We start from the raw sequence: 12,634 nt of genomic DNA on the forward strand, positions 1-12,634 counted from the left end.
CTACAAACAAAGGCATGACAAAGTAGCAGGGATGATACACTGGAACATCTGCAAAAAAATACAAGCTACCTGTAGCCAAATATTGGTGGGACCATAAAATTGAAAAAGTTGAAGAAAATGAAGATGTAAAAATATTATGGGACTTCTGACTACAAACAAACATCTGCCACACAATACACCAGATATAACTGTAGTCGAGAAGAAAGAAAAACAAGTCAAAATAATCAACATAGCAATACCAGGGGATAGCAGAATAGAAGAAAAAGAAATAGAAAAAAATCACAAAATACAAAGATCTACAGATTGAAATTGAAAGGCTGTGGCAGAAAAAGACCAAAATAATCCCAGTGGTAATTGGCGCCCTGGGTGCAGTTCCAGAAGACCTTGAAGAGCACCACAACACCATAGGGGCCACAGAAATCACCATCAGCCAGTTACAAAAAGCAGCTTTACTGGGAACAGCCTATATTCTGCGACGATATCTATAACAATTGACAATAAAATTCTGTCATCCCAGGTCCTTGGGAAGGACTCGATGTCTGGATAAAACAAACCAGTCAATAACACCTGTCTGACTGTGTAAACAAGAAATAATAATAGAATCCCAACTCTATGCTGTAGCTTCCTTCCTTCTCCCATATTCTGGAGACCGATCCAAGCTACCTGTAGTCAAAAATTGGTGGGACCATAAAATTGAAAAAGTTGTAGAAAATGAAGATGCAAAAATATTATGGGACTTCCGACTACAAACAAACATCTGCCACAAAATACACCAGCTATAACTGTAGTCGAGAAGAAAGAAAAACAAGTCAAAATAATCAACATAGCAATACCAGGGGATAGCAGAATAGAAGAAAAAGAAATAGAAAAAAAAATCACAAAATACAAAGATCTACAGATTGAAATTGAAAGGTTGTGGCAGAAGAAGACCAAAATAATCCCAGTGGTAATTGGTGCCCTAGGTGCAATTCCAAAACAACTTGAAGAGCACCTCAACACCATAGGGGCCACAGAAATCACCATCGGCCAGTTACAAAAAGCAACTTTACTGGGAACAGCCTATATTTTGTGACGATATCTATAATAACCAACAGTATTGATGATAAAATTCAGCCATCCCAGGTCCTTGGGAAGGACTCGATGTCTGGATGAAACAAACCAGTCAATAACACCTGTCTGTCTGTGTAAACAAGAAATAATAATAGAATCCCAACTCTATGCTGTAGCTTCCTTCCTTCTCCCATATTCTGGAGACCGATGGGCAGGGCTCCACAAGGGCGTACCCTTGTCCTGGCCCTGCCCTTCCCTCTTCCTCCTCATGACTGGCAGGGTGCTCAGACTCAGCCCAGCCCTGCATCAGCCTGACTGGTTCAGCAGTGAGGGAAATGCTGGCTAATGCTCAGTGAGGGAGTGATGTTGCCTGACACTCCTCCCCTCCTAGAGAGACCTGTTGTCTCAGCTAGTGTCAGAGGAATCCTCCGATCAGGAGCAAAGAGTGCAGCATGACAGGGAGTTGGAAGAGTTCCACATACCCCCTACAAGGCTTTAAAGTATCCCTCGGGGTTTGTGTGTCCCAGATGAAAAAAGTATCTGCTCTAGACATAAGAAGTACGCTAGACCATTCACACCAATGCACTGGGGAAGAGCAGGCTATAGGAAAGTCCAATACTATTATTTATACAGCACCAGCCATGTGCATGGCTCTTGACAAAGGAGGAGGAGGAGACAGGTCCCTACCCTAAATGACTTCTAATTGAGATACAGGTGTAAGGTAGGCAGAGGAAGAAGTATGAGGTACTTGACAAGGGGAATCTCATCTTTAATTTTAAAAGATATTTCTCAATCTTTACAGGGTAGAAAAAGATTCTAAATATAACAAAGGTTAGACAAGATTTCCAAGTGTTTTATTCCTCCATTCTCTGTGCTGCTAGGATTGCCAATAAACCACTCCAGCTGTATTAGTTGCTCATACAAACGTTTCTGTGGCCTATAAACTCCTATTTCTCAAAAGAAACAGTGCAGCAAGTGCTCTTATCCATAAGTGACATCACTAGTAGGCACCCGTCCTACACTGCAGTATCAAGTGATGTGAATTTCTATCAATATGGCTGAAATATTCATGCTCTTTCAGACCATCTTCATAGCTAATATTTATTTTATTCCAAAGCAAAGTTCAAGAGACTTTGTGATGCTATGAATAATCTATTTTTATTAAAAAACCATCAACAAAAGTAAGGGCAATTAACTCTGAAAGAGTCCACAACATCTCACTATTCAAATATTTGTATGGAATGGACACTGTGAGGGTATTTAAAAGGTTAAACTTGCATTCTGGTGCTACAGTGTGTACCACAATGTAAAATCTTTCACTTTTCTGTAATCACATTGACTATGAAATACAGTTAAGAAGAAGGCATTTGTACACAAAGGCCTTAAAAGAGATGGACTGTACACCTTTCATGCAAGTTTGAAGCCAAGGGTTGTGTGTCTATAACTGAAAGGAAGTATGCCAAGACCAGTTGTTATGAACATAGGAAGCTGCCATATTCTGAGTCAGACCATTGATCTTTCTAGCTCAGTATTGTCTTCACAGACTGGCAGCAGCTTCTCCAAGGTTGCAGGCAGGAATCTCTCTCAGCCCTATCCTGGAGAGTGGTTTGGCAATTAGTCCGTAAACTCTGAGCAGACTTATACCTACATTTCATGCAGAATAATAAACTTGTTTACTTGCAATGCAGCTCTATAAAATGAACATGCTGAGCATTTAATCGGAGAAAATATTTTTAAACTGTTTATTTGAGCTGAAGAGTTTATTTAAACTCTTTTACGAACAAAATGCAAAGAGTTGGATGAAGAGAAGGAAAAAACAAAACAGTCATACAGTTAAAAGCTGAGTACCTAGTTATTGAACCAGTTACTTATTTTGGTAAAATCAATGAATTTTAGGTTTGGGTTGAGTTTTTGTTCACTGAAAACCCCTCTCTGTTTTTTTAATTCAGGCTTGGTGCAACTCCCTGGCAAAGATGAATAGTGTAAGCTTGATCCACTGAAAGTCCTTATGCTGCAATGGATTGTATTCAAGCTGATTCCACACTCAGTGTTGTCCTTGGCAACTGCTGAAACACTGGCTGAAGTGACAGGTTTGAAGGATGCCACAAATAATGGACTTCCTCTGCAGAAACAAGCTTCTTTTTCTTATCAAAAGTGCAAAAAGAGGTCCAGAGATATGGTCACCAGGTTGTCAGTGGTGACCAGAGATTTTATTCTGGTATTCAGCAGGGAAAGCTTCCAGTGCACTCCAGCCATGGAAATGAAGCTACCAGCAACACCAGGAAGTTTTCCACATGGGGCTTTTAAAGCCCTTTAACTCACATCTCTTCCAGAATGGAGGGGATACATTCACATATCAACCAGATTTATCCCCATGTCCCTGCGAGTTATCGGGGAGCAGTTCACACACAATTCAGGATTTTCTACTGCATGTTAAAGAGTATAGACCAATTTATATCCAAGGTTAAAAAACCTTCAATTTGAGTCGGTTTTTGGGACAACTTCGAGTTTGCAGTAAAGCCTGCTGTGTGTAAAAGTCCCAGCTGGCACAAATTGCCCCTTTTAAAATGTCACCTGAATGTGTCTTGTGCTAGGCCTATGCATCCGTCTCAGGGGCTGGAGGAAAAGAGTTCCACAGGCACACATACCTTTGCCCATCTCTCCTCCCTTGTACAACCTCACCAGGCACCAGATACAAATGGGATACATATTTTGCCCCTATTCAGCAGGAAGGGGAAAGCCTTACTGGGGTCTGGAAACAAATGGTTGGCTCATCAAGCCAAGTCAGAAGTTGTAGAGGCTTGGCACACAATACTCATTTATTTGGTACAAGCTTTCCTAGACAGTAGCCAAGTTCATCGGATGCTTGAAATTGTTGGGGTTTGTGATTATTTAACAAAGCACCAAGGAAGCTACCACTACAGTTACAGAGTACAGAGTTTAGTTGTTGCAGCTATTTAAGGAATATGCAGGGAGATCACTGTAGAGTCTAAACTAAATTGATTTATTGATGAAGTACAAAGAAAAACCACAGGGTTCTGTGGTCGCCAGGAGTTGACATCGACTCGACAGCACACTTTACCTTTACATTTGAGATAGGAAAGACCTATCCTGTCTATCAGTTGCCGATAGGTAGGGAGAGAGAGATGTTTCCATCTTCTCTCTAGGAGAAAAGGAAGAGGACTGACTCACTACAGGAAGTACCTGAGGAGTCAAAGCAGGGGTTAGGGAATAGAGGAAAGCAGGGACAGGTAAAGGAGACCCTCACTAGCTACCTCTACTCCCAATACCCCTGGTGGTCATTAGGATAGTTGATGCAAAAGGCTGATGCCCTGGAACTCCATCTCCAACAAAAATGAGTTGAGCTAAGGTGGTCATATGTATGTATATGATAGTGCCAGGTTTTGGACAGGATAGTGCAGTTCACTTTAGTCCTAATGTTAATACAAAATACATGTACAAATTACAAAGTAAATGTACCAGAGTACTTAAAATGAACCAGTGCCTATTAAAAAAACCCCAAGTTGTTCTAGTAAGAACTAAACCTACTTTCCTTTCACTGTCTCTACAACTGGACTATATTTGATTCAAACTGAGGTCCACAAGTTAAATCTCTTGCACCTCAAATGTTCATGTGTCCGCCATCTTGGATCAAAGTGGATGACATCTTTACAAACTCCACCATTGAGGTGACCCTGTGTGTCACTCACTACAACTGTACCAAATTTGGTTCAAATCGGTTAGACAGTTCACAAATTAGCCCGCTTGAGCCTCAGATGTTCAGACGGCCGCCAGCTTGAACTGAAGTGGATGATATCATCACACACCATGCCATTTGGGCATCCCTATGTGTCCCTACAGCTGTAGCAAATGTGGTTCAAATCGGTTAGGCGGTTCACAAGTTAACCCACTTGCACCTCAAAAGTTCACGCGTCCGCCATCTTGGATTGGGATGGATGACATCACAAACTACACCGTTGAGGTGTCCATAGAACTGTACTCGATTTGGTTCATATTGGTCTAGGCATTGCAAAGTTGATAGGGGAGGACACAAGGACGGGGACACACAAAGAAAGCTGGGTGATCTCATAACCCTACTGGAAAGTAGGCTAAAAAAAGACTTTTGTTAACACACAGATGTAGCCCTTACTCAGATCCTCAGAAATAGGCAGATTTATTAATAACTCCTATTATATAGCTTCTCACTCCAACTGCCCTCTGAAGTTATTCAATTTAAATACAGAGACTCCGTTCAGATGTAACAGGAAACGTATATGCTCCTTCCTCCCTCATGCATAAGGAGAAGAGGAAAAGCTTTTACTTTCATGTTGAAGTGAATCACAGTTCTGCACTATACACAAACTCAGGGAACTATGGCTTACTTTAAAACTAGTCAGGGAAGACAAATCAGGATTAAACCATAGTTTTAGATCCTGGTTTGCTCCCTAAATGTGGTTTGGAATAAACAGTTCCGAGCTTGTATGTAGGACAGAACTGTGCTTTACTTGAACCTGGAAGCAAGAGCTTTCCCTTCCCTTCTCTCACAAGTAGAGGAAAATCAGAGTGGTTCACACCTGCATGTAGTCATTACTTGACTACTGAACTCTTGATGACTTGCAGTTGCATTTGTAAACAGGCTCCACTGAAAAGTATGGTGTTCTGAGACAATACAGAAGTTCTCTCTGTGATGGTTATTCACACATGTAGAAATACTATTTAGTACTGTGGCCTCTAATCAATGAACATTGAACTGAAGGTGCCCCCACTTCCCAACAAGTCCGTCCACTGTGGGATTCTAATGCTTACTTTTTCAAAGGCATCTTTCAGGAAATTTAGTAGGATTGTATGTGTTCAGACAATTATGGCTGATATAGGCATTCTAAGGCATATCAGCCAGTCACAAAGACTGCAGAATATATATATATACACACACATGTACATACATACCTTAAACGAACTGTGCACTAGTGTTTCATCTAGATCAATGACCACACATTTCTTCCCATAATCTGATATTGTCATTTCTGGGAGGAGGTATTTAGCTGGTGGCTAAACAGAAAACATAGGAACACCATGAGATGTTAGAGTCTTAGCCCTACTTAGTACTTAAATTACTTAGATGAAAAGGTTTAGGTGTTCAGTTCAACCAGAAGTCGACTTTTGTGCAGTTCATACATGGCTTGCTATAAAATCCACAGAAACCAGTATTCCCTCTTGCTATGAAATATCCTAGAGGTGAATAGCACAGGAATACAAAGAGAACCTCAAGAGGAACAAGAACTTCTTCAGGCATAGACCTTGGCAGTACAGAGTCCTCCACTATCTTCCCAAGCATGTATCCCATAGCTGATGATGGTATAGGCAAACCTCGCTAATCACAGACCCGGCATCCATGGTCAGGTAACTGCCACCTGAACCCGATATATGTGTGAAAAATTGGGAACTAAAGGATTAAGACTTGCGTATCCGCGGGTGGGTGGAAGTGACCTCCAAGGTCATTTCCGCCTGCCATTTTAAGCATGGGAACCATTTTCTGGACTGTTTTTGTAAAAACAAAAACGAACCACAATTTTTCATGAAAACAAACAAAAATTACAGCATTGGGGGGTATTGCTGGACAGCTGGATACACACAGCACAGTAGGGTACTCCCCTGCCCAATTTCCCCCACTTTCTGCTTGCCATTTTAAGTAAGGGAGCCATTTCCTGCTCTTAAAAAAAAAAAAGCAAAAAAATGTGATTTTTCAGCGGGGGGGGGCAAAAACTGCAGTGTTTGGGGAGCACTGCTGGACAGCTGGGAATACAGAGCACGGTAGGGCACCCTCCCCCATTTCCCCCACTTTCTGCCCTTTTTTGCTCATTTTTCTCTGGTTAGGGGACCTATCCCCCACCCCAGTCCCATAGCCCTAATACCCTGTTAGCCATGGTTTTGCTATCCCCCCCGCCCATGGATAACTGTGTTCTCCTGTATTGGACTAATAAGAGAAAAGTTTGATAAAGAAAACCTATCAGATCAGAATGATTTGGAAACCCTAATGTGGAGTTCCATGGCACATGTCCCCTAAATATTTAAGCAGTTACTTTATTCTGAAGAGCGTGTGAGTGGGGAAAAGGGCATCCAAACTCAAACTGGAGCCAGAAGATAACAAGCAGGGGGTTGTAATCTCTCTGAGGATCCATCAGCTGCACCCGCTTCGGTACCACAGAGTCAACACACAGACACGTGCACACATGCACGCTACTGCAGAGGCCAGACTGGGAGCTAGGGAGCTTGTTTTATGAAGTCCTTTGGCTTATGTGCAAAAGGTTGCCCTACTTTGGTGAAGGGGGGGAGGAGATAATAATGGACAGGTAACATTAAAAAAAGGTGATATGCAACATGATCTTACTTGCCCTCTCTTAGCGGGCCTTATTTCTGCAAAAGGAGTGCCTTACGTTTTTCTGGAAGCTCTGCCCCGCTGGCCCGCCCCCCCCCCGCGTGAAAAATTTCAAGCTGAAGACTGAACCCTACAAAAGTGCTGCCCATCACTAGTACTAGTACACATTTATATCATGCACCATGTTCTTACATGACTCAAATCACATATGGACTGAAATGGACACTTGCTCCCCAATGACTTTTAATACAAACTGCGTGTCAGTCTTAACGTCTTTATTCATATGCACGAGGAAAGCAGCTGTATTAGTAGAAGCTGAAGGCCTCTGGTTGCTTCCTGAATGTATTTATGACATAGGAGCTACACTGTGACGCACCTTACAAGATACTCCCATGTCTACAAACAGCACAGGGGAATGGCTTATACAGATTATTGCCTTCCAGACAGACAAATATCCATCTCTCAGAGGCCATTTTTAAACATGGGAAGAATGCGCAAACTCAATTCTGTGCTGTAAATGGGTAATGTGGGAAACCAATGTTGGCACCTGCTCATGGTAACTGTGTGCCCAGTGAGCCATCTTCCGTTATCTAGCAGTTTAAATCAGAATTAGTGTTCTGCACTTTAGAAGCTTGCCAGCTCAGGTCAGGAGAAACAGAAATGGGAGGCATCTCTAGGAGGCTACCAGCCTTGGTACCTATACACTTCCATCAGGATCCGAGGGAGCTCCAGGGGAGGGTGCAGTTTCCCTCTTTCTCCCCACTTGCAGGCTTCCCAAGTGCACCTGATCAGCTGCTGTGCGAGGCAAGATGCTGGACTGGATGGACCTTGGCCTATTCTGATCTACTCTGATTGTGACCCCAGCTAACTGGGCAAAGAGTGATCCCACCTTTTTAACGTGGTGATTCTCTTTATTGAGCAGGGGGAGAGTAACTGGCCCTAACCACCCCCAGCACAGCACCCCTCCAGTGACTGTTGCTGGTTTCTGCCTTATGTTTCTTTTCAGATTGTGAGCCCTTCGGGGACAGGGAGCCATCTTATTTATTATTTCTTTATGTAAACCACTTTGGAAACTTTTGTTGAAAAGCGGTATATAAACACTTGTTGTTGTTTCCTCATGTAAAGTAAAGTGTACTGTCAAGTCAATTTCGACTCCTGGTGCCCACAGCCCACAACCACAGCCCACTGTGGTTGTCTTCTGGTAGAATACAGGAGGGGTTTACCATTGCCTCCTCCTGCGCAATATGAGATGATGCCTTTCAGTATCTTCCTATATCGCTGCTGCCCGATATAGTACCAGCGGGGATTCGAACCAGCAACCTTCTGCTTGTTAGTCAAGCATTTCCCCGCTGCGCCATTAGGTGGCCATTTCCCCATGAGGGCAACTGAATTCTTAAACTAGAAATAAACTCCAATAATCCTAAACAGTTGGCTAAAAGTTAGCGGACCACTTCAAGAGTTACACTTTTGAACATATGAAATTGCCTTGTACTGAATCAGACCCTTTTGCATCTCTCTCAGGACGGTCTCCTCTGACTGTTGGGGGCACTCCAGGGTTTGGGGCAGGGCTTCAGTGAGCTGGGGCTAGCGGCAGCTCCTCTTCAACTGAAGCACTGCTGGCAAACTTGGGTTTCCTGCACTGTGCAATGTGTGAAATGGCTCTAAGGGAGGGATTCAGCACGGGACTATAAAACAGAGGAAAGGGAGGATGAGCGAGAACAGAAAATAAATAGGGTGTAATGAACTGAAAAGCAGATAACATGCAAGAGTTTCAAGCTGAAAACAGGCGAGGGATAGTTACACAAATGCCTGATTCATGGTAGAATCGTACTTTTGAAAACCCAGTGCATGTAATATCTATCTACATTGCAAGGCCTCCACTGCCTGGTAGCCGTCAAGTGTTTGTAGGTGTACTTTGGAGATGAACTGCCTTTTGTCCTGGCAGACACTGCAATGTAACACACCACAGTAAGTCTGCCAGCTGAACAAGGCCTCTTGCTATGCAAAATACAGTATTCTGCTTCAATCATTTATCTTTAACATGTAGTTTTTGTGTCTCTGCATGTATAGTCAGAGGCTAGAGAAACTGTATGTGAAGATTTAGTAGTTGTGTTGCAACCACAGGGTCACTGCGAGGAGATTTCTACCATGCAACTGATGAAAAATGTAGAGTAGTTGGGACAGGTAATAGTTGCTTCCATATATTGCAAGGACAGTGCAGGCAATCAGCTCTCAAACTGGTTGCATGCACCCCTTGGCAGCATTACAAGGAACTACTATGTGGCTCCCAGAAGCAGGTCAAAGGAACGCCCAAAAGAAAGAAAATTGGGGCAGTGGGGAGGGGGGGAGATGTAGGATGGAAAAATTCATCTCAGACCAGATGAGACTGAGAAACTCCTGGCCACTTATCATTCTAGAAAAATATATGTCTGATACCGGTATGTGAAATAAGACTAAAATAGCAAGACAGAAAAGCTGGATTTTCTTTGGCTGCAACAGAATGCAAATCCTACTCTGTACACTAGGCACAGGCAGACAGACTTTTCTCCTTTCTAGAACCCCGAGGTCCAATAACAGGAACCAGATGCAGAATAGTGTCTTCATTTAAACAGTAGGCTCAGGGTAGCGGACAAAATTAAAACACAGGGTACTGGAGCATATGCTCAGCTCACATATTTGTTTTTAGTAGCAGAACTGAGCTCACGGTCCTTTATCACAAAAAATCTACTCCTGGTTTCTTTTGAAGTTTTCTATTTTTTAGAAGGCCAATTTTGAAAAAGCTATTTAGTTGATGCTGTTCAACAATTGGGAGTCAAAATCTTGCTGATCCATTGTAAATCACCCAGAGGTCTACCACAGACACCGAAACATCTGGCCCACTCTTGCTATAAGGATGTGTGAAACGTTTCGGGTACAGAATGATCTGTACCCGAAACTGCCTGTTTCGGGTGATTCGTTGCTGAAACGAATCACCCTCCGGCCCTCCCAAAATGTTTTGGGGCCGAAACAAATCACCCCCGTTTTGGCACCGAATAATTTGTAATTTTGGCACTCCATTTTGTGATTGAAAAAGTTCTTCTTCCTCCTCCATTTTGAGTTCTGATGTCTACTTGAATTTCCCTCCTTTTGGCCTCCCATTGACTTCAATGCAAAAAGCTCTGATCTGACGTCTTCTTGAATTTCAGGTCCCACTCTTTTGGCCCTGGGACCAGTTTTTTTGATCCGAATTGATTCAGATTTGGATTAGGATTAATTCGGATCTGAATCAAATCTGGGGTAATTCAGATGGGTCAGATTCAGACCCAAAAACGATTTGGGGGTGTTTCGATTAGGATCTGAATCCAAACACCAAAAATCCGAATTGCGCGCACCCCTATAAGGGTGCTAAAGACATGGTACCTATTATTTTGTTCTCACATAAATCAGTTAATGTTCGTTTTGCTGCAACACTTTTAGAAAGAGAAAATAACTTTACATATTTCCTTTGGTCCTTATAAATATAGTATATTTGCATGTGCCAACTACACAACTGCAATTCCACACCCTCCTTAGAAAACTTGTTAGTAAAAAGGAATAGCCCAACAGTACAAAACATAAAACACATCCATTAGACTCTATGTAAGATCAACCAACCAAAAATAAGAAAATTCAAAAATTGTGAAAATCAAAGAAAAATACATACACTTGGTATGGGAATGACCTGCATCTGGTCACCCTGGGGGGAAAAGGAAAAAAAAGTTACTGTAAGAATATGGTCTTTCAAAAGAATAGAACAGAAAGGGAATTAAGTATCTGATTTATGGTAGTACTGAAACTATTCCAACAGAAACACAAAAAGGTGTTCAAGAAACTAGGCAAACAAAAAGAGGACTCTGCACTACAGCAACTAAGGTCAGTTAGCACAATAAAAGGATTTACATGATTTTAAAAGAATTGCAAGCTGGTAGATCCCTTGCTGGTAATTCCTATATTCACAGTGGGTATTGTCTGAAAGCAGCTTAATTTGTGTGTGGGGGGGTGGGACTGGTAAATGTATGTGATGCAAAGATCCTTAGCAATTGCAGTATAGAAAACTTTTTAAGAACAAAATGAGCTGACACAAATTAGCATCCAAAGCAATTGGTGGTCTTATATGCAACTTAGTCATATTTCCAATTGATAGAAATAGCCTGACTCACAAAAGTTCTGCGTCTCATCTGAACCAGCCCACTAAGCAACCACCACTTTTCTTAAGAACTTATAAATATAAGGCATTTCACACCACTGAAACACAAAACCACAAAGACACAAAATACCTACTGTACAGCCTTAACACAGTACTCAGCATGGGACACTCAAAATGCAGCTTTGCCACCTCCACTGGGTTTAAGGTGCTAAGCAAGAGTCCTTCTGATTGAACAGAACCAGTGCTTGATGGATATAAAATGGTGTCATTGTACTGTTGGATATGGGGACACTGGAGAACACGAGTCTTATCTATGGACCTTACAATGACAGATGGGTTTGTGTGTGTGTGTTTGAGCATTCCTGTGATAGCCTGTGACTTGGAAACACATCCCTCAGGTTCTGCTGTGTGCAGGGTTGGCCATGATTATTCAGGAATAAAGAAAAGACACTTCTCTTTCCATTGTCTTAAGGCTGAGCTTTGGTGAGCAGCGAGCGACTTCTTCGCTTTGCCATACAGTCTATTTTACTGCAATCTAAAACTCCCAAGTATGTTTAAGCAGTTACTATAACACCATTCAACTTTTCTCAGTACACTTCCAGTGGCATTGGTTTCAATGTTTTTAGGTACACAGACAGCTGGCTTATACAGAGCCAGACCACTGGTCCATTGAGCTCAGTATTGTCTAGACTGACTGGCAGCAGCTCTCCAGAGTTTGAGGCAGGGGTTTTTCCCACCCCTACCGGAAGGTATCAGGGATTGAACCTGTGAACTTCTGCCTGTGAAGTGGATACTCTTCCTCCAAACTGTGGTCCTCTTCTGAGGAGCTGAAGCTACTGCTATGAAGTCAGTATTTTATTTTGCCCACTTCAACCTTCTAGCCCTGCAATTTGTTTCACAGCTTTGATATTGCTATTTTTAAGGTTGTCCCGAAGACGCATAGCAACACATTGTTGTTATTTTACTCCCATTCCTGAATTATCAATATCTTGGAGCATAGTAATACCCCTGTGCGATGACCTAGGATCGTTACAATGAACCAA

The 12,634-nt window shown here is 42.3% G+C and overlaps 1 protein-coding gene across 4 annotated transcripts in view; it reads right to left on the reverse strand.

The window, feature by feature from the left end:
• CTDSPL (CTD small phosphatase like) overlaps positions 1-12,634 on the reverse strand; it is a 97,759-nt gene that overhangs the window by 22,566 nt on the left and 62,559 nt on the right. For 2 of the 4 annotated variants that reach the window (XR_008310193.1, XM_053263826.1), the window contains exons 3-4: positions 11,109-11,141; positions 5,998-6,099 (exon numbers count right to left, since the gene is read on the reverse strand). The exons of 1 other annotated variant lie outside the window; for it this stretch is intronic. Coding sequence is in view for 2 of the 3 variants with exons in the window: in XM_053263826.1 (XP_053119801.1) it covers positions 5,998-6,099; positions 11,109-11,141 (135 nt within the window). In the remaining variant the exon portion in view is untranslated. The remainder of the gene's footprint in view (positions 1-5,997; positions 6,100-11,108; positions 11,142-12,634) is intronic. One more of the 4 variants, XM_053263828.1, reaches the window with a different exon arrangement.

Source organism: Hemicordylus capensis, chromosome 6 (genome assembly GCF_027244095.1).
Source record: "Hemicordylus capensis ecotype Gifberg chromosome 6, rHemCap1.1.pri, whole genome shotgun sequence".
In the NCBI taxonomy this organism is placed as follows: domain Eukaryota; kingdom Metazoa; phylum Chordata; class Lepidosauria; order Squamata; family Cordylidae; genus Hemicordylus; species Hemicordylus capensis.